Below are 20,931 nucleotides of genomic sequence, written 5' to 3'. Positions count from 1 at the left end.
TCTATTTTCTACCCAGAAATGTCCCGCTGACCCATGCATCACTCACTGCCCACCTAGGGGAGTGGGCAAGATTGGGATGGAAGGAAGGATGCAGAGCGTGTGAGGGAGCTTCCCCAAGATGGAAAGGGGGCTCTGGGGTCAGGTTCCTTGGCCAGAGCTGGGGGAGGAAAGAATCTGGGGCACGTGCCTCCCAGCAGGGCCAGCCACGCTGGTCATCTCAGGATAAAGAGCTCGTGTTCTATCAACCTGGGCCATCCTGTTATTAAGTTGGAACGTGGAGACATTCACTGGGTCTCTTTCAAGGGTGAGTTCTAGCAAAGGTTTGGAGCTTTTGCTGGCAGATCTATGGCAGTAGAAAATTTCCCCTTCACAAATTCCTTGAGAAGAAGGGAATGAGCAGAGACACTTGTGTGTGACAACGCGTGGCACTAAGAGGAGAACTATGTGCTATCCCCCTGCTGTGCATCTGAGCTGGTCTTTCCCTTCCTACCCCCAGATTAAGTCTTGTATGCCCATGGAGAAAAGTGTTACATTTCTGTCAAATTAAAAGAAAGACTCAGGGACTTCCCTGGTGGCACAGTGGTTAAGAATCCGCCTGCCAATGCAGGGGACACGGGTTCGAGCCCTGGTCTGAGAAGATCCCACATGCCACGGAGCAACTAAGCCCGTGTGCCACAACTACTGAGCCTGCACTCTAGAGCCCGCGAGCCACAACTACTGAGCCCATGTGCCACAACTACTGAAGGCCGTGCACCTAGAGCCCGTGCTCCGCCACAAGAGAAGCCACCTCAATGAGAAGCCTGCGCACCGCAACAAAGAGTAGCCCCTGTTCGCTGCAACTAGAGAAAGCCTGCCTGCAGCAACGAAGACCCAACACAGCCAAAAATAAGTAAATAAATAAATAAAGACTCAGAATGCATCTGAGAGAAGATTGAAATGTGTCCATCGAGACCTTGGGGCTAACACTGACAAAGTGAGTGTTACGTGTATGGCTCTGGAGCTGTGTCTGCGTGGACGCACAGAAGGAGAGGACCTGTCCCTCTGTCTACCGCTGTGGGGAAAGACAATGGATATTGAGTGAATGGAAATGCCCAGGATTCCCAGCCCCTTTCACAGTCTGCAGACTTCACGTTCAGCATTTGCTGATAATTAGGTTTGTCCCTCCCCTTCTCTCCTGTGGGCTGGTCAGGGAGAGGCAGGCTCAGTGTCTGTACATCCTTCAGGGTCAGAGGGAAGTGCTGTGCCCATGCTCCTTAAATCTAATTGCCGAGGAATCTGAGGACCAGGGTGCCCAGCATGCACACAGGTGTTCCAGTTATTCTAACACATTTTCTTGGTCTTTGTTTCCCCTGGGTTTTGAAATTGCCCTTTGCAAAATTTTAACTGCCTTTTTTGAAGTAACGAAGTAAAAACGTTTGTATTTTTCTACATCTGGGCATAGAGGAGGCAGAAAGAGTGAGCTCTTGGACAAAGGGGTGGAAATCAGTGAGGAGAGAAGGGTCTTCTTCAGGGGAAACTCCACCTCACTCTCCCTTGACTTTGCACCTCTATGGGCATAAGTCCTCGTGGGCTCCCAGACTTGAGTGTTGGCAGCTGCTAATACTATTAGTAATACTAGCATTACTACACTACTGGTAGTAGCAATTACTAGTCATATTTAGTAGTTACTTGCAAACATAGCACTTGTTTTGAGGTAGAAACATGGAGGCCTCTAAAAAATAGGTTTTCATTCAAAGACATCTCTGAGGATTTCTTACCAAAAACCACCAGTGGAAGTTCATGCCAGATGTTGGTGAGCCGGTAGACCAGGAACGGCGTGATGATGCCCCCGATGTCACACATGGAAGAGCAGACGAGGACCCCAAGGTTCCTGAAACACAGGACACTGATGTATCCTTTGCTTATCAAAGGACAGTGGTTCTCTCCCACACCCCCCAGATAAATACTTCCCCAAATCATTAAAATGTGTGTGTGAACTGAAAGTATACATGTTATTGTCAATGCACATAAATGATACATGGTACATAATTCCATTCATATTCTGTTGTACTTGTTTTATATTAACTTTCTTGAAGATTTTTAATTGGTGTTGGGGACAATTTTCATTTTTTACTTTCATCACTGTCTCCCCTGCTCTATTCTATGGTCCTGCTTGGGCTACCCTCATGTTGACATTTGGTCATCCCTCTCTGGCAATTCAATAGCTTCTGTTCTCATCGCATGGTTTCTGTGTTTTACCCTATCCTGTAAGTGTGAGGTGTGACCTGCATACTGCCTTGAAATGGTCTCAACCTCTCTTACCCTGCATTTTGAAAGGTAAGCTGTCTTCCCTAGAGATGATCATACTAAGTAAGTCAGAAAGAGGAAGATAAATACCATATGATATCACTTATACGTGGAATCTAAAATATGACACACATCAACTTATCTACAAAACAGAAAAAGACTCACAGACATAGAGAACAGACTTGTAGTTGCCAAGGGGGAGGGGGTGGCAGGAGAGGGCTGGATTGGGAGTTTGGGATTAGCAGATGCAAGCTAGTATATATAGGATGGATAAACAACAAGGTCCTACTGTATAGCACAGGGGCACAGGGAACTAGATTCAATATCCTGTGATAAACCATAAAGGAAAAGAATATGAAAAAGAATGTGTGTGTGTATATATATATATATATATATATATGACTGAATCACTTTGTTGTACAGCAGAAATTAACACAACGTTGTAAATCAACCATACTTCAATAAAATAAATTGAAGAAAAAAGTACGGTGTCCTCTGCTGGCACCTGTGGTCGTTCTCACCAGTAAACAAATGTCCCAGCTGCTCTCTTCATGCTGAAGGAAATGTGCTCACCTGATGAATGTGGGGTACAGTTCCGCATTGACCAGGCAGACAATTTCGTAAGCCATTGTAATCCCCATTCTACCCAAGCATGCGACTGTAACTCTTAGCCAGTGTAGATCTGAAGGGGAAAACACACCGCTGACACATGCTGCGCTCACTCCCTGGTCTCCCAGCAGTGCCCCAGGGGCGTTTGCAAGGAGAAAGTGCACCCTCCAGAATGGGGCAAGAATGCACAATCGGTTCTTCTATAGACCCAGGACAATTCAGCCAAATTCCCCATGTCTGTTTGTTTTAGCCTCAGACACAATTCTGATACTCTCTTCACTTTAGACCCCAGTCATTAATGACAACACAATTATACCAGCTTCCAGAGTTGCACCAGCTTTAGTCTATAGAAGTCACCCAAAAGAAATAGCATACTCCCTGCTCCGGGCCAGCTCGATGGCCTGTGGCATGGGTCCTCCTAGCCTCTCTTGTTATATTACATCAAAGAACCAGTGGGTGTTATTATATTACATCAGGCAACCACTGGGTGCCACTGTTCTTAAAGGCAGAGTTGCCATATGGGTTCACTCAGGAAGGTCCCAAATATTTTGTTCATTCTTTCCAAATTGACTTGGATGTTAAATGACATGGTCTTTCTATCAAAGGGCTGTAATACCCCCTCTTCTCAGGGCCTTGGAAGACAACACCCCGGCTTGGCCCGACACTTACCCTCAGGGATAAAAACCGAGGCTAAACAGGCTGCCCCTGCCACCGTATTTGATGCAGCCCATGGAAGACGGCGACCCACGCGGTCAATGGTGACGAGGATGATGAAGGCGGCCGGGAATTCGACCAGGGCAGAGTAGAGGAAGTCCAGGTAGATGTTGCTCCCGGCGAGGCCCATGTGCATGATGAGGCCCTGGTAGAGAACAGAGCTCGTGAACCTGAGCAAAGAGGAGAGCTCAGGTCAAGCCAGGCACCAGGAGCAAGTCACTGAAAGGTTGATTGTAGGTCACCTTTTTTGGTCCTCTTATTATTGTTTTTCCCTCTATTCCATTGCTTTAACACCATCTGACCCACTGCGGGGGCTGGTTGTGACCCCAGAACCAGGAAAGGGGAAGAATTAGGCTAACATTCCTTAACCAAATTGAAAGGCAAGAAGAAATGTCTTACTAGAGTGATTTATTTAGTAAACTGTATCAAGCTATTAGTGGTTGTTAATTGTTTTTCTCTTTGTGGTCTTCTAATGCAGTCGAAATCACAAGGATTGACTACTTAATCCAAATATTAGGAACCCAGGAGACCAAATGGGTACCAAATTCCCAAATGGGTACAGGCCAACTTTTGATGATTTATCTTCTGACGTGATACAGCAACATTTTGATCTAGTTTTGTTGACTAAAAATGTTCATTGTCTGTAATGGAAAATATGAGGATGATTAGCAAGAATCACAATTACTCAGAAAAAGAAAGGATAATGAAGCCAAATTTCCCTGATGCATTTTACATGCAATATTGTGAAGGTTGCTAAATTAATTCCTGATGAGCTTTGCTTTTGTCAGTGACCGTGAAGCTTCCTTTGGCTGATGTGAGTCGTCCCGGTGATGCCGCCCGGTGAAGGGAAGCATGCTGCAGCAAAGGAGGCTGTTGCAGGGCCCACAGCACAGGGCTCTGGAGCAGCCTGCAGGCGGTGAGGACGGTCAGGCTTGCTATTGGATTGTGGAGCCAGTGGATTATTCCTGTGGTTTATTCTTTTTTTTTTTGAATTTTTGAATTTTGTTTTATTTTTTTATACAGCAGGTTCTTATTAGTTATCCATTTTATACATATTAGTGTATATATGTCAATCCCAATCTCCCAATTCATCACACCACCACCACCCCCTGCCACTTTCCCCCCTTGATATCCATACGTTTGTTCTCTACATCTGTGTCTCTATTTCTGCCCTGCAAACTGGTTCATCTGTTCCTGTGGTTTATTCTTGTTCGGGAAGTTTACTTATTTATTTTCTCCAGGTAGAAAAGAAAAATAAAAAGCCTTGTACAATCAGGAGAGATGTACACTCTTCATCAATTAATCTATACCACAAGGACCTACTGTGTAGCACAGGGAACTGTACTCAATATTTTGTAATAACCTATAAAGGAGGAGAATCTGAAGAAGAATATATACATGTACATGTATATATATACACATATATGTAACTGAATTGCTGTGCTGTACACCTGAAATTAACATGATATTGTAAATCAATTATACTTCAATTGAAAAAAATTAATCTATACCAATAGTTCTCAGTTTGGCTATATATTAGAATCACCTGGAGGATTTTGAAAGTATTGGTTCCTGGGCCCTTCCCTCGACCAATTAAATCCATATCCTTGTCAGGGAGGGGTCTGGCCTTGGCATTTCACTACCTCCCAGGTGATTCTTAAGGGAAAGCCAAGGTTGAGAATGTAGTGATCTATGCGTTGGGACTGTAAGCTGATTTCAACATCTGCCTGAGAAAAATGATTTCAGGAATACCACCTATAAATGAGCCTACTTGCAATCCACTGTTGATGCTAACTGGACCCAGGCTATGTTTTGAAGGTACTCTTGGTCCCTCCCTTTATGTGGATGATTCAGATTTAAAGAATTTGGAGGGATTTTAAAGTGAAAAATAATCTTTACCAGTTGTACATCAAGATCAAAGTGTGTTTCCTTATCTGAGGGGTTCTGACCAAGTCAAGAAATGAAGGATTCAACTTCTCGCCAACTTCCTCATCAGGTCCGAGGCTCTAAGAATAGAAAAAATAGGAAGAGCTTTGTATATTTCATGATGGCGTCCCAGGGTCATCCAGGGAACATAATGCCTTACACTCGCTGAGTGCTTTTAATGTGCCCAGGACTAGCTAAGCGCTTCACACACATTAGCTTGTTTAATCATTACAACTACCCTACAAGTTAGGTCTACGTTTTTCACCCCATTTCACAGAAGAGGAAGCTGGGCTACAGAGAAGTGAGGTAACTCATGCACGTATATAAAGGGATACTGCTGGTAAAGCGGGTGCGGTAAAATCAAGGCCCAGCCCAGTGGCCCTGAGGGCTGAGGGCATTGACACGCCCTCTCTGCACACCTGGACCGGTGTGTGACCCAAAGGTCAGGAGAGTGATCTGGGACCCTGGCACTCAGTCCAGTAACGGAATCGCCTGGAGCTCGTTAGAATGAAAGATCTCAGGCCCCAGCCCAGACAGATGGAACCCGAATCTGCACGTTCACAAGGTCCCCAGGTGGTCCTGTGCACAGAATTGAGAAGCCCTACTCTAGATGACACAGTAGGTGGTGGAGGGGACATTTCATCTCCAGGGTTCAGGAAGCAGAACCATTGTGAGACCCACTCCCCTCTGTCCCCTTCCTGGAGCAGCACGTGATGTTGTGTGAAAGGCCCAGGAACGAGGGGAAGACGTCTCCAGGAGACCAGCAGTGACCAGACTTACCACCCTCACGTGAACTCTGACCTTGAGCGAGACAGGGACCCACATGTGCCTTATTCCCTGGCCAGTTTCTGAGAGGATCTGCAATCCAAGAATCAGTGCTATGCCTGTCATTCGTGGGAAAAAAATACATATTCCAAACACCCAGAAACCCGAGAGGAAGTGAAGAAAAAAGAGCTCTGAGCCCCCAAATCCTCACTCTAAATGCCACGTCAATCTCAAATTCTTACAGGTCACTCATCTTAGAGCCTCATCAGAAATGACTTACTCTTATTTCAATATAAATTCCTAATAAGCTTGATGTTCTCTTTTCCAAGCCTTGTCAGATGAAAAGGTTTAAATTAAAGGTGATGAGGTCCGCTAAAGGCAAAACACTAAATGCAGAGAAAATGAACACTTCGGTAATTTGTTCTATTCAGGAAGGCAGGGGTTGCTTAAAATGTTTTGGGATAATTTCTATCCAAAATTTTAAAAATTCTAAGAAATTATTTGTGTTTGAAGAATCTTTCCTCTGGGGAAAACTTCCCTCCCTGAGGATGTTGATGGACACACAGGTAAACAAGACTTTGAGTACCGAGTACTGGAGCCTAAGGGGCAACATGGTCAAGAGGTAAACAAGATAGAAGCTCTTCATTTGACTTTTAAAAGACTTTTGGCTTCCTTTAGTTTTATGTTTTCCATCTGCTTAAAATATTCTACCAGGGAACCACAAACCTTAGAACAACAGAAATATCTTGTTGCACATGGTGGGTGGGCCCCTTCTGCCACTCCCCATTGAGACAATGCACGGTTTTCCCAAATCTTCCTTTCCACTGTTCCCTGATTTGATACTTCAGCTGCTGGCTCACCTGAAGAGAGGCAGGCAGAGATTTTCCATTTTTCTTTGCTATGTGCTTAATGATTTTCATGGCTTTAGCATCTTTGTTCTGGGAGATCAGCCACCTAGGAGACTCAGGGACACACCTAGGGCACAGAAAAAGTGTCATCAATGCTGTTAAGTGGAGGGGAAAATCTTACTGAACACCCACCCCCAGGGGTCATAAGCAGATTTCTGTGAGGGATCTTACACAGTGAGGTTTGGTTGGATCTACAAAGGAAATAAAAGTGTGCAGGGGCTACACAGCAAAGGGAACCATCAACAAAATGAAAAAGCAGCCTACTGAATGGGAGAGAATATTTGCAAACCATGTATCTGATAGAGGGTTAATATCCAAAATATATAAAGGACTCATGCAATCCAATAGCAGAAAACCAAGCAAATCAATTTAAAAATGGGCAGAGTATCTGAATAGACATTTTTCCAAAGAAGACATACAGATGGCCAACAACTACATGAAAAGATGGCCAACATCACTAATCACCAGGGAAAAGCAAATCAAAACTACAGTGAGGTAACACCTCACACCTGTCAGAATGGCTGTTATCAAAAAGACAAGAAGTAACAAGTGTTGGCAAGGATGTAGAGAAAAGGGAATCCTGGTGCACTATTGGTGGGAATGTAGATGGGTGCGGCCACTATGGAGAACAGTATGGAGGTTCCTTAAAAAAATTAGAACTACTGTATGATCCAGAAATTCCACTTCTGAATATTTATCTGAAGAAAACAAAACACCCCAAATACCTATTTTCTACTCTTCTGTGGAGCTTGTAGAATTGTAAGAACATTAAATTTGACTCTATTGAGTGAAAGTGGCAAGAAATGCTTCAGAAACAGTCAGAACTTGGATAATAGGTGGGTCTTTTCTATCATGCTAAAGCATTAGGTCTTTATTCTGAAAGGAATCAAACTACTGAAAGACGTTTAAGCAGGGGAGTAACGGGGTGGGCCTGGATTTTTACAATGTGGCGTGAAACATGGATTAGAGGATGGGAAAGCTGATGCCAAAGAGACCAGTTATGAGTCTACCCAGAAATCCAGGCAAGACGTAATGGATTCCTAATGAGAACAGGGGAAAAAAGGGATGGTTTCAGAGATATAAAGGGGGTAGAAAGGATATAGGAATGAAGCTAAGGATCACTCTCAGAGTTTTACTGGCTTTTGGAGGAGAAATGGGCTTCCTGGGAAGGGTTGAGATGTTTAATTCTTAGACAAGACAGCTATGGGAAGAACAGGTAGATATGTCCAGGAGCTAAATAAGTGAGTTTTCTCATAGGAGAGAGATTTGTTTGATAATCTAGCATCCCTCTTGCTTTATCTCAGGTAACCTTGCATTAGGAGTTTCCGATAGTTTCTTCTGTTTTTACTGTTCTCCATGTTTCCCTTGGGCAGGGGTGAGAAACATACTTCACTTGCCCTGGTAACTCTGATTGCTTGGTATGGTCTCTCTGGGGTGCCATGTCGGCCTTATCTGGGATAAAGACTGCTGTGATTGATTGGGGATGTCTGCTTTTGGCATGGTATGGGAAGTGGTGACAGAAGTGCCATACTTCCCCTTCTCTATCCTAAAGTTTCTTCTGAGGAGGGGCAGAATAAGAACAGTAATATTGTCAGTCTCTTTAAAGGGTATCATGGCTACTGGAAGCCACTTTAAACACCACAAAAATAATGTGAAAAACGTGAGATCCAAGTCATAAAACTCTTAAGTTCAAAGTGAAAGAACATGTGATTTCCAGAGGGGAAGACAGGTTAAAGCTTATGATTTTTATCCCTGAAACATGGACCTGGGTTTCCTGTGAAACAGAAGAGTGAAGGATATCTTAGGTTGGAAGGATGGTGTGCATTGGGGAAGACAGTCTTTTTAGCTAAATAAAATATTTCAGTCTATCTCCTCTTGGTTCCACATGGACTTACCAGTAATAGAGCAAGAAGCAGAAGTTGGGCAGAGTCACTGTGAACTGCAGCCACCTCCAGTGCGGAAGTGCATATGCCACCCCAGCAAGCACCAGGAGCCCAACCGTAAAGGCCACTTGGTAAAAAATCCCCACTGTTCTCCGATAGCTCAGCCCAACAAATTCTGTAACTGCAGAGAGAACCCAAATGGTCAACGCAAGTCAGTACAACAGTGAGTTGGCTGTCTAACCATGCGGAAACTAGAATGCCAACTCAAAAAGTAGTCCAAGTTCTAGAATTTTCTATACAGCTCTCTGAAAACTTTTAAATGTTCTTTGGGACCTATTTTGTTATGATTACTGCTGTTGTGTTAATTAATGTGAAATCTTATAATCCCACATTACATGGAGTAAACATTGACTTTAGAGCATAGATGATTTTCACGTAAATGAATAGCTCAATATAACTTGTCCTCTTACATGAGTTAAACATTTTCTTGGCAATCCTGTTAATGTGTTTAAATGGCTTGGAAACCTGGTGGTGGCGTTCCAAGCTGACTGGAGTCGGCTAGTACTGGCTTGCAAGAACTGATTTTTAAATTTTCAGGAATTTTGCAAGCTGGTTTTTAACCCATTGGTATCTTAAAAGCAGTCATGGTGGGAGTATTTACAACTTAGAAATTGTTGAAATGTCTATAGAAATTTCTGTAGAAATGAATCAGGCTTTTTATTCTCCAAGAGCTGGTTTACGAGCATAACACTGCACATGGTATAATAATCAGCCTTATCCAATCCCATGACTACATCATGACAGAAGTATGAAGTCTGTGGTACGTGGATTTAAGAAATAGTCATTTTTATATTACAGACATTCTAGAATTGAGATTCTAGATATTCCATGAACCACAGAGTTTTGCTTTAAATGTTTGGTAATCACGTTAAAGACTTCAACTATTTGTAAACCAAATAGAAATGCACTCTGAAATTATTTCTATAAATCCCTGTGAATTATCCAAAAGCATTTTAAAAAGACAGACAAAATTATGTACATGCTTAATAAATAGAAATGTCTGTCTTTCAAAGTGGTTGGGGTCATGGATGAGGTCTTGGGGTAGCAGGTAGAAAGAGGGTGAATGACAGGTGCACCTTAAGGACATCCAGAGGGACTGGAGAAGAAATTAATGGGAGAAGGATGAAATTTAAATTCAAATTCTACATATTTCTACATGTCATGTGTATGAGAAACCAAATTTCTCATCGAATAACTGCGTACATTAGTTCCTTTGTTGCCCAGACATAGATCAGGTGACGACCATGACAGGCACCTGAGAGTATTAGGCACCATCTCCTCTTCATCTCACAGAATCCCCCAAATTAACTATACTGGGTCAAATTTTAAGCACACATATTCTAGTTCTCTTGTGCGAAATGAAAGATTGATTAATACTATTTTAATTTCAGTGTCCATTTCCCTTTGTGTGGATGCTACTTGAATGTAGCAGAAGGGCAAGCAATGATGGAGTGAATTCCCAAGATCTAATTATGGTGGTAATTCTCCTTAATATTATTTTACAGATGCTCTGCTGTTATCATTCAAATATTCTCTTATAATCCATGGAGCTTAAGCATAACCCTGGCTCCTAATGAGTAGGATGTAAATGATATTCCTGGTCCTACAAATGGCTCGCTGAGGAACCGAGATTGACCACAGTACTTCTATCCTTGGTTTCCTTGCATATACATTGAGGATAACTGTGGTTTGCTAGAATGTCTGTACTCAAATTAATAAAGCCCCTTATAAATCTAATATATTCTCATCAATGAATTGTCTCTCTGTAAAGCCTGGTAGGCTAGATTTCCTCTCTATGGTACACCCCAGGGCACAGAAAACAAAAATTCCTGAAGAGTTGTATAAGAGTTTGGATGGCATGATGTTTACTCTCATTCCTGCTTCATTGTTTTCTTTCTAGGAGGAATGCAGAATGAGTTTACTGAAAAGATTTCAGAAATTCTTTTGATACAGAAAAAAAATCTTTCAACATTGTCTTGAAGCTGAGTCCATTTTCCTGTGCAGCTACCCTCAGGTGACTGACTATATTTTGCCAGCAATGTCCCTCATAGCTACAATCACAAGCGTTCTTACTCAGGATGTAGCCTATTAACCAGCCTGCCTTGCTGACCAGTCCTTGGATCAAGCGAAAAATTAGCATCCATGTGTAGGTTGGGGAAATAGCCACGAGAACTCCAGATGAAGCATTTATGAGGATTGTAATCAAGAGGCAGAGCCTACGGCCAAACCTGCAAGGAGAAAACGAAGAGAGGGAATGGAATTAGATTAGATTCATGAGGGTTGTAGAAAATTCATGGAAGTTATGGAACTCTAAACTAAAGTGGAGGTTATCTCTGAATTATGGAAATTCAGGAGGTACAGACTGATACCCACCAAGAGAATCCCTGACTTCAGGTCAGTTCCATCAGGACTTTGCACCAGGGCACTATGTATAAACTTGAAGCCCAGTGAGGCCCATTCACCCTGGGATGGAGCACCTCTCAGCCCCATACTGTGGAGGGTACGTGGGGAGGGGGTGATTCTTCAGGCCACCCAGTGCTGAATGCCCCAAGGGCCCGTCTAGGTCTTCTGTCATCACATGAGCTGGGCCTTTGCACCAACAGTCTCAACTAGTTGCCCACTGAGGAGCTTTTGCTTTAGAAAAAACAAAATTCCGTGTTCAATGTATTTCCCCATCCATTTCCAACACTGCCTTTGGACTTCATGGTATTTGTGTGTCTCCATGGAAACGGTCTTTTGTGAGGCGCTGTCATCATCTCACCTGTTGCCATCCCATAGGCCTTTGCCGTGGAGTATCTTAGCAGGATTGCTCCTGCACATTTTATTTGAGAGACTTGGGTCCCAACGGTTTAGGGACCTGGAGAGTGTCTCAGTGTACAGAGTAGACGGAAACGTGGGAATCTGGGTTTAACCTTGGCCTTACTGCTGACTGGGATGTCGGGCGAGTTATGCGGCCTTTCTCAGTTTCTTCATCTGGAGAAGAGCTATCTGACCCAGCCTGACCAGGGGATTAAGTGCGGTATTACACGTAAAGAGCTTCGCACCCAGCCCTCATCCCTCCCTCCCTCCCTCCCTCCCTTTGCGAAGCTGCCTCTCAGAAAGCTGACTTGAGGTTCAGTCTCTTTTTTTCACATTTCATCATGTCCTCTTGGTTTTGTTCTAAAAGACGCCCTAATTAGCTGTTAGTGGATATTTTAAAAATTCTTCACGCAAAGCGATGTTTTATTTAATTTTTGTTTGTTTATCCACTTCAAACTGAATGTCAGTAGTGCTACCACGTCATTAGCAGTGCACATTCGATGTGGCTGGACATTTTTTAATTACTGCTCTTCTTTTAGGCAATTTGTGCTCTAGTGACCATTTCAATACTAACTGACCATTTGAAAAGAATCCACAACATTGTTAATAATTACTTGGGATTATTAATGCTTTAAATCTGAAATTTAAAGATCAAGCAGTCTCATTAGTAATTAATGTAAACTGCTAAACTTCTTAAAAACCTGTTTTGACCACATCATTTTAAAATTCTCAGTCAGTGGTTCCTCACTGTAAACATATACCCCCTGGACTTTTATCCACAGCTTTCCAAAGTCATATCAACACAATGTTTTAGCCTTTCTTCCTGAACCTCTCCCTTTACCCTCAAAGAATTTACAAGTATGTGCTGAAGTGATAATTCTTCAACTTCCAAAGTTGACTCAGCCAAATCACCAAGCACCATAACCATGCTCCTGTATATGGACAAAATCCCACGGCTGATGAGAGGGAACATTCACCATCTGAAACTCAGTGTGTGGAAGCCTTCAGAGAATCAAATCTACCAATGCAGAACAGCTCCACTAGGGGACATGTTCACATAAAGACACAATGCTATTAAAACAATAAGGCAGGGACTTCCCTGGTGGCGCAGTGGTTAAGAATTTGCCTGCCAATGCAGGGGACACGGGTTCGAGCCCTGGTCCGGGAAGATCCCACATGTGCGGAGCAACTAAGCCCGTGCGCCACGACTACTGAGCCTGCGCTCTAGAGCCCGCGAGCCACAACTACTGAAGCCCGCGTGCCTAGAGCCCGTGCTCCGCAACAAGAGAAGCCACCGCACCACAACGAAGAGTAGCCCCCGCTCGCCGCAACTAGAGAAAGCCTGTGCGCAGCAACAAAGACCCAACACAGCCAAAAATAAATAAACAAATAAATAAAAAACACACACAAAAAAACACGATGAGGCAGGGCTGGAAGAAATTTTGGAGATTTGGGAGAGTGGTTTGAGAACCTTCCCCCCCTTCCTACCCTACCACAACAGAACCACTTAAGTGGTTAAATGAAAAACGAAGAGCAAATAAAAGAGAATGGGGTGAACTCCAGGAATGCTGGCTTCAAAAGTCCTTTAGCTATTTGCTACGCAGACTGTAGTCTGGGGCTATCAGCATCACCGGCGAGTGGTTAGAAATGCAGATTCTCAGGCCCACTCCAGACCCACTGGATCAGAATCATAATTCTAACAAAACCCCCAGGTGGTTAACATGGACGTTAACATTTGGGAAGCATTGCTTTCATTTCACTGAGCCTCAGTCTCCTCATCTGCAAACGGGATAATAAACTCTCCTTTCAAAGGCTGTTATGATCCTAAGTGAAATGTAACACACAGGGATGCCCAGTACAATGACTGGCACATAGTACGTAGGGGAGAGCTAGTTTTGAAAGATTCCACAGAGTTGAGTAAGTTCGACTGCGACCCACTGGGACTTTGATTCTGCTTTGATCTCGTTCCTCTGTGAAATCTGGACAGTGCAGTGCTGGCTCTCGAGAGCTGACTGATAGACTTTCAGAAAATTTGTGAGCTGATTGTTAAACACAGCCATTATTAAAAATGAAAGTACAGGGCTTCCCTGGTGGCGCAGTGGTTGAGAATCTGCCTGCCAATGCAGGGGACACGGGTTCGAGCCCTGGTCTGGGAAGATCCCACATGCCGCAGAGCAGCTGGGCCCGTGAGCCACAATTGCTGAGCCTGCGCGTCTGGAGCCTGTGCTCCGCAACAAGAGAGGCCGCGATAGTGAGAGGCCCGCGCACCGCGATGAAGAGTGGCCCCCCTTGCCGCAACTGGAGAAGGCCCTTGCACAGAAGCGAAAACCCAACACAGCCATAAATAAATAAATAAATAAATAAATAAATAAATAAATAAATAAAATAAATAAAATTAGAGATAGTTTAAAAAAAAAAATGAAAGTACACACTTACAATAAAGTAAATTATGTTAAAAACATGTGTAATAAATATGCAAAACTTATCTCTCCCTAATTATTTTACTGTGTTTGACCATTATCTATGCTCAGGAAGTTTTTTATGTCTATCTGTTGTAGTTGTATGGTGGAAATACCATAGAATGGTGCATATTTCTAGCCAACTCTGTGTTCAGTGACCTGACTTTGGTAGCTTGAAATGGACCACCGTGGGAGCCTTGACAACATGGAGATCAACCAACCCTACAAATTGGGGCTTTTTCCTTCAGAGAGTCAGTTGTTAAACATTTACAAGCCTGACACTAAATTACTGACCATCAGAGTCAAAAACCCTTGAATTGGTGAGAGATTACTTTTTTGGTGTCAGGTGATTCTGAAAATCATTCTTTAGGAGGTTTGAATGATGAAACAAATTAGACATCTTACAAAAGGTTTATTTTCAAAATCTCTAGCATATATCCCCCTTCCCTCCCTCCGTCTACTTGCAAAGGTGACCTTCAGAAAGTTGACTTGGTGTAAGGCTCAGTATTCTTATTATAATCTGTTCATAGCGTGCTCCTGGCTTTCTTCTAGAAGACACCTTCATCAGCTGTTAGGTCATATTGTTACAGGAGAGAACCACGTCTGACTACATGTTGGATCTGTTTCTTTTACTTTAACCTTTGCTTCCCGTTGCTTTTGTTCACTAAAAGGATACTGTCTATACATAATGGCCTGCCTCCGGGAACCCCGCCCCTCTGCCTGAATGTTAAACCAAAGTGCCTTTGTTCAGGGAAACATCCGGACCCTGTCCACCTGCTGATGGCTGCAAGGAAGAAGAAATGAACACATCCCCTCCCTGAGGCTGGCCATTCCAGGGGATATTTGCAAAACTTATGGTGTTTTTACTTTACTTCCCCATCTCCTCCCCCTCTCTGTTCTATAAAAGAAACTGGCATCCAAACCCCGATAAGATGGTTATTTTGGGGACCCTAGCCTGCCATCTTCTCGGTCTGCCGGCTTTCCGAATAAAGTCGTGTTCCTTGTCTCAACACTTCGTCTCCGATTTATTGGCCTGTCAAGTGGCAAGCAGAGTGAGTTTGGGCTCAGTAACAATATTTTTAAAATTCCTCATAGCTGACAATCTATTTTATTTAGTGTTGGTTTAATCTGTAGCATCAGATGGGTTTCCATGAGATTCTTGTTCCATTCTATAAAACCTGACAATTATTCAGTAATAGGCATTAAATGTGCAATAGATAGTGTCCTTTTTGGACCCGTAGTAGGGTGGTTGTCTTATTATGCACCCTTAACCTGCATACACAAACAGAAGAGAAGGGGGCAGCAACCAACCAGACTTCAGACAGTTTAAGAAAAAGAAATAGAGGGATGTACACAGCTTTGGGGGGAAGAATAATGAGTAGTCAACTTTACATGGGAGATTTCAACAATGGGAACAAAATAATGAGGTCATCTAAGAAGGTGGATAACTGACCGGGGATTTTAAGTCAGGAATGCACCATCCGGAGAGAAGGATAACCGGTACTCTCGTACTCTCTGAGTGGGAAGGGAATAATTAACTCATTTATTTAACCAGCTGTGAAGCTCAGTCCCCTGTTCGCTCACTTCTGCGCTGGCGAGTTGAGTGTTAGAATCTCTTCCTTAGTGGAAGAGCGAGTGGAGAGGGAGCCGGGAGTCAGGGGTCCAGACAGCCACACGCGGGGAGCAGGGCGGACTCTCCACCACCCTCGTCAGGGTACCTCTCAGGACTTCAGGGGTCATTTCCAAACCACCGTCCTTCTTGCCAGTTCTGTGGCAATAAAAGTAAAAGCGAATGACCTTCCTCTGCACCTCACAAGCCTCTGTGCCACACAGAGGCCCAGGAGGAGCCTTCGAAGGGAGGCTGAGCAGACAGTTACAGAAGTGGTGTGATGCACGGGGCTGCCTCATGACCCAGCACCTTCACTGTCGCCTTCCCTCCCTCCTGCTGCCACAGGGCGCCCCGGCTGTGACAGTTCAGATGCCCCTGAGGGTGTGATTGATTCAGCCATCCTTATTAATCTTTAACACATTTGCAAGTTTTAATCCAGACTGTAGTATCATCAGAGAAAATGTTCTATCTATATCTAATATTAAGCTCACGGCTTTTGGTTTATCTGTATCAAAGACATAGTTGGGGAAGGCAACAAGCATAACGTGTATTTACTTTACCACTTATTTCAGAATTAGATACATATAGTTATAGCTTATAATAAATTAAAAAGATTGTATATTTATTATATAGTTATATGGCACTATCTCACTAGGTGACTAATGATTAAAGAGGATAATACTGTCCAGAATGTTGCACACGGTGTCTGGAACATGGGAAATACTCAATAAACAGTCAATATTAGGAATATTAAATAATTAGCACTGATGGCCAAATTACCTAAGGTGCTTATCAAGTATAAAGCCAACTTTTCTATTCCTTTCCCTTTGGGGGACTCCTAATAATGTCTAATTGATCATCAACAGAGTAAAGATGCACCTTATGAGGAACTTCCAGCACAGTGAACCTGGGATGACAAAATAGTGGATAAATAAAAGACATAGGAACGGCTCCAATAGTATGAGTCACTGAAAACTAGCTCCCAGAGGCACGGACCCATGTGCGAGGACCACCTGCTGTACTTTCCCTGTGGAGAGGTCTCTCCTTATCTCTCTCCAGGGGCGTGACAGTATGGAAGTGGATATTTACCTCTGCCAGTGTGGAGACCCTGTTTCCCTTTCACCAGATTATATCTTAGGTTCCATACATATAATTACATCTGGCCCCAGGGCCCCAGTTCAGGAATCCTGCAACGCCACAGGCTCAGGTAAGAACAAAAGGGAGAGTCTACCTGGTTCCAGCACAGGAGAGGCAAGCAGAGGACGGGACAGAGCTCAGAGGCCCTGAAGACGCGTGACCAGGTGGATGGCATGAGGCCAAAGAAAGAATCGGGATTACAAAAGGGATCAAATCCTCTATCACTCTCCCTTCTAACGCTAAGCTTCTGGATAGCCCACCAGGAAACACTGTTGCCCAGTGTTGAAACATCCCTCTATGATCCAAGAGAATTAGAAAATAAAGACATTGGTCATGCTAATCAAAGCTGTAAAAGAAATCTAAGACCGTCACGACAATTCAGGAAAGTGTGGTCTGTGTGCTCTGGGAATGGATGGTATTCAAGCAGGAACAGGTGAATCCAAGCGCTCTCCTTGGACTGCTTACCTTCCACCACTTTTGTACTGTACCTACCTGTCTGCTAGGTAGCCGATACCCACAGAACCGATAAAAAATCCTACATTCACAGCCGACTGAAACAGGTCCAGCATCCAGGAGTTGGTACACACTAGGTTAAACTGCGAGAGGCCAGGGGTGTCCCGGGTTGGGAGGGAAAGAAAACAAAATTCTGTTAGACACAGCTCAATCCAGGGAACTCAGGAGGTATTCCTTGCATGGCACTGATGTGACTGGATGACAATAAACCAACTCTTTTCTTGCTCGTGTTAATTTTCTTTACACAACCCTGAAGATTTGTCCCGCAGTCTGTTTAGCGTTCCATCTGGCAGTATGTCATCAGGCTGAACTCTGTTTTGGGTAAATGAGCTCAAATTGGGTAATTACTTACGCACAAACCATTTCTCTTTGTAATTTTATTAAATATGTGTGTGGACACATACAAGCGTTGCCCTAAGGAAGCCGGGCTGTTCAGTGTCTCTTTAAATTAGGGGAATTAGCATCTTGCTAATGGCTGTTACCTTTGTCCTCACTTGGAACAGGAGGCGGTGCTGGGGAGCCACAGGCGCTAGCCTGGAGGTCGGGAGAAAACCCCTTTCTAGGGCTAAGGACTAACTTTCTCACTTTGTGGCCTTGGGCAAAATTTTTCTCTGCTCTGGGCCTCAGTCTCCCATCTCTGTATGAACAATGAGATGAACCACGCTGCAAAAGCCTCTTAAAAGTTTTATGGTACTTGACCAACAGAATGTGGTGGAAGTTTTACTTTGCCATTTTCTGGGTCCAGGCCTTAAGAAACAGGTAGCTTCCTGTGATGGTTAATTTCATGTGTCCACTTGACTGGATCACAGGATGCCCAGATACTTGGTTAAACATTATTTCTACTTTTTAATGATTTTGTTTAATCAAAAATCACAAACATGTTAAGCCAATGGAGGCTGGAAATAAAGAATCACTGTAGAAGAAAAAAAAAAAGTTTTATGGTGTTAAGTCTTCAATCCTCCACATTTCATGTAACTATCAGACCATTTTAGATCCTTCAAATGGCTCTTCTACCTTAACGCCTGTACAGAATATCTTCACATCATCCAAGCAGTCCTTTTAAGTTAAGCCAGGCACCTGGCTTTCTTTGTATTTGCAGAATAATTTTATCCCCCCATTTTGCTTTGTCTCCAATAAAAGCAAGTCTCACTACTATACATAAAATAGACAACTAATAAGGACTTACGGTATAGCACAGGGAACGCTACTCAATACTCTGTCATTAATGGCCTATATGGGAAAAGAATGTAAAAAAGAGTGGATATATGTATATGTATAACTGATTCACTTTGCTGTACACCTGAAACTAACACAACATTGTAGATCAACTATATTCCAATAAAAAATTTTAAAACAGCAAGTCTCCATTTTTTCTTTCTATTTATTGAAAAGAGGCCTCATGATTAGATGTTAATGCCAAGTGTAGTTTTTAATAAAATAATAGTACCATAGCATAAGCGCCAAGCCCAAATGGTTTGATATGGATACTTCGAGGAAATTAAAGAGAAAAAAATAAGCCATCGAGAGAAAAGTACATTGTATCACAGTAAGGCACCGTTCAGGTGAGTTCTGTGAGGTGTCAGGTGTCCATCTGTACCATGGCAGAGTGGAAGGGAAGGCAGGGCTTCCAGAAAAAGAGGAGGCTTGAAAATTTTCCCTTTCCTGGCATAATTTCCAGGAATTCTGATGTTTTTGCTTGCTTCTTACCACTGAGACTTGCATACGCTAGAATCATTATTGTCAGAATTTGAAGCTTAAACTCACCTACTCACACTACAGACAAATAAGAGGCTGTATGTTTTCTTGAAAACTAGGATTTGATTTTATTAATTAATTAATTAATTTGTTTATTTGGTTTTTTTTTTAATAAGATACTTAGAGTCCAAAGAGTACATCTGGCCCTCCCTGGGTTCTTCCTTAAGAAAAACTGCACGATTTGCTTTCTCCATCCCTTCTAAGTCCCACCATCACCTACCTCGGTCACGATGGAGGAGCCGGGCGTGTCGTACACCCAGCCGTGCCGACAGGGGCCCAGAGGCAGGAGGCTGCTGTTGGCGGCCAGGCCGGCCAGCGGGTCCACGCAGCCGAGGGCGCTCTGGTTCCAGTCGACCTCGTAGCGGCGGCACCGGCGGGGGAAGGCCTGGCCCTCGGGCCCCGGGCCCGGCACCGTGTAGTTGAGCTCCTCGGCCAGGCTCCAGCCGCATCGCCGGCTCAGCTCGGCCACCCCGGGGCTCCGGCAGCGGTGGTCCGGGGTGAAGCCCAGGAAGACGATGCCCACGTAGATGGGGGTGAAGGCGGCAGAGAGCAGAGCGAGGAGGAGAAATGTTTGTTTCTGGAAAAAGTTGAATTCCCCTATGTGTTCTAGGATGTCGTCCACTGTCGGCATTGTTCCGGGGAGAGAAGTCCCAATGCTGTCTCCTGCGCTGCTCAGACGCCGCTGAGCGAGGCTGGGCCCAGCTCAGCACAACCCCGACCAAAAGTCAAAGGGTGAGTTTATTTTAGAAAGCGACCAGCCTTTGGTCCAGACCTTTACTGGTCGGACCAACTCCCAGCCACGCACCTCCCCGGCCACGTGTGCCCAGCTGCTCCCCCGAAACTCCCCGAGCAAGTCACAGGGCAAGATGCTGTGTTTATTGTAGCATCCCTCCGGTGAGCGGGTCCCTACCTCATGCCGGCCCCGCAAACAATCCTTCCTCTGTACCACACCGGGAGAAATCCGAGCACTGTCACATATCACAGCCCTGTTGATCTTTCTGTAGTAAACTGAGTGTCCAGGAAATTAATACATTCATATCTCACTCACACAGCCAACCTTTTCGCTAAGGTGTTGCAGGGAAACACACACAATTTTGGCCTTGCTCGCTGGGTACGATGCGAATCATGGTCTGCCGGTCAGAGCTCTTGTCTGGATTCAAGGCGGTTTGCAAATTCTATCGCTGGGCTTTTTCTACAAACAACAGCCGGGGCACTCGGGGTACCTGCTGGGGCTGTTTGCTTTGATTTTTCCAGGATTTTGTAATTCTGCTCTTTAAAGAATGACAATTTGGCATTCTTGCCTTTGAACCCTGGAACCCCTTGACCTGTTTGTGAGGAAAGAATAAAATGTTCTCCACACATGTAGGTCAAGTGTAATGCAGGCAGGAGTGGTCTCATTCCGCTGTTTTCTGGTCTTAGTTATTTCTGCCTGTGGTCAGGGGTGGAGGGGCTCTTTAGGATGGTGTTGGCTGCATCCAAATGCAAGGGAAACAGGCAAACATCTTTCC

General features: G+C 44.0%; 1 protein-coding gene across 2 annotated transcripts in view; it reads right to left on the bottom strand.

Moving 5' to 3' along the window:
- SLC22A2 (solute carrier family 22 member 2) overlaps positions 1-20,659 on the bottom strand; it is a 28,826-nt gene extending 8,167 nt beyond the window's left edge. The window contains exons 1-9 of one of the 2 annotated variants that reach the window (XM_061207303.1): positions 19,644-20,659; positions 17,648-17,751; positions 11,225-11,379; positions 9,104-9,272; positions 7,161-7,275; positions 5,509-5,615; positions 3,565-3,779; positions 2,860-2,968; positions 1,758-1,870 (exon numbers count right to left, since the gene is read on the bottom strand). In XM_061207303.1, coding sequence (XP_061063286.1) covers positions 1,758-1,870; positions 2,860-2,968; positions 3,565-3,779; positions 5,509-5,615; positions 7,161-7,275; positions 9,104-9,272; positions 11,225-11,379; positions 17,648-17,751; positions 19,644-20,054 — 1,498 coding nt within the window. In that variant the 5' untranslated portion in view covers positions 20,055-20,659. The remainder of the gene's footprint in view (positions 1-1,757; positions 1,871-2,859; positions 2,969-3,564; positions 3,780-5,508; positions 5,616-7,160; positions 7,276-9,103; positions 9,273-11,224; positions 11,380-17,647; positions 17,752-19,643) is intronic. The other variant, XM_061207304.1, reaches the window with a different exon arrangement.
- Positions 20,660-20,931: the final 272 nt, after the last annotated feature.

Source organism: Eubalaena glacialis, chromosome 12 (assembly GCF_028564815.1).
Source record: "Eubalaena glacialis isolate mEubGla1 chromosome 12, mEubGla1.1.hap2.+ XY, whole genome shotgun sequence".
Taxonomy (NCBI): Eukaryota; Metazoa; Chordata; class Mammalia; order Artiodactyla; family Balaenidae; genus Eubalaena; species Eubalaena glacialis.
The sequence above is the reverse complement of the archived record's forward strand: the minus strand, read 5'-3'. Positions and strand labels throughout refer to the sequence as shown.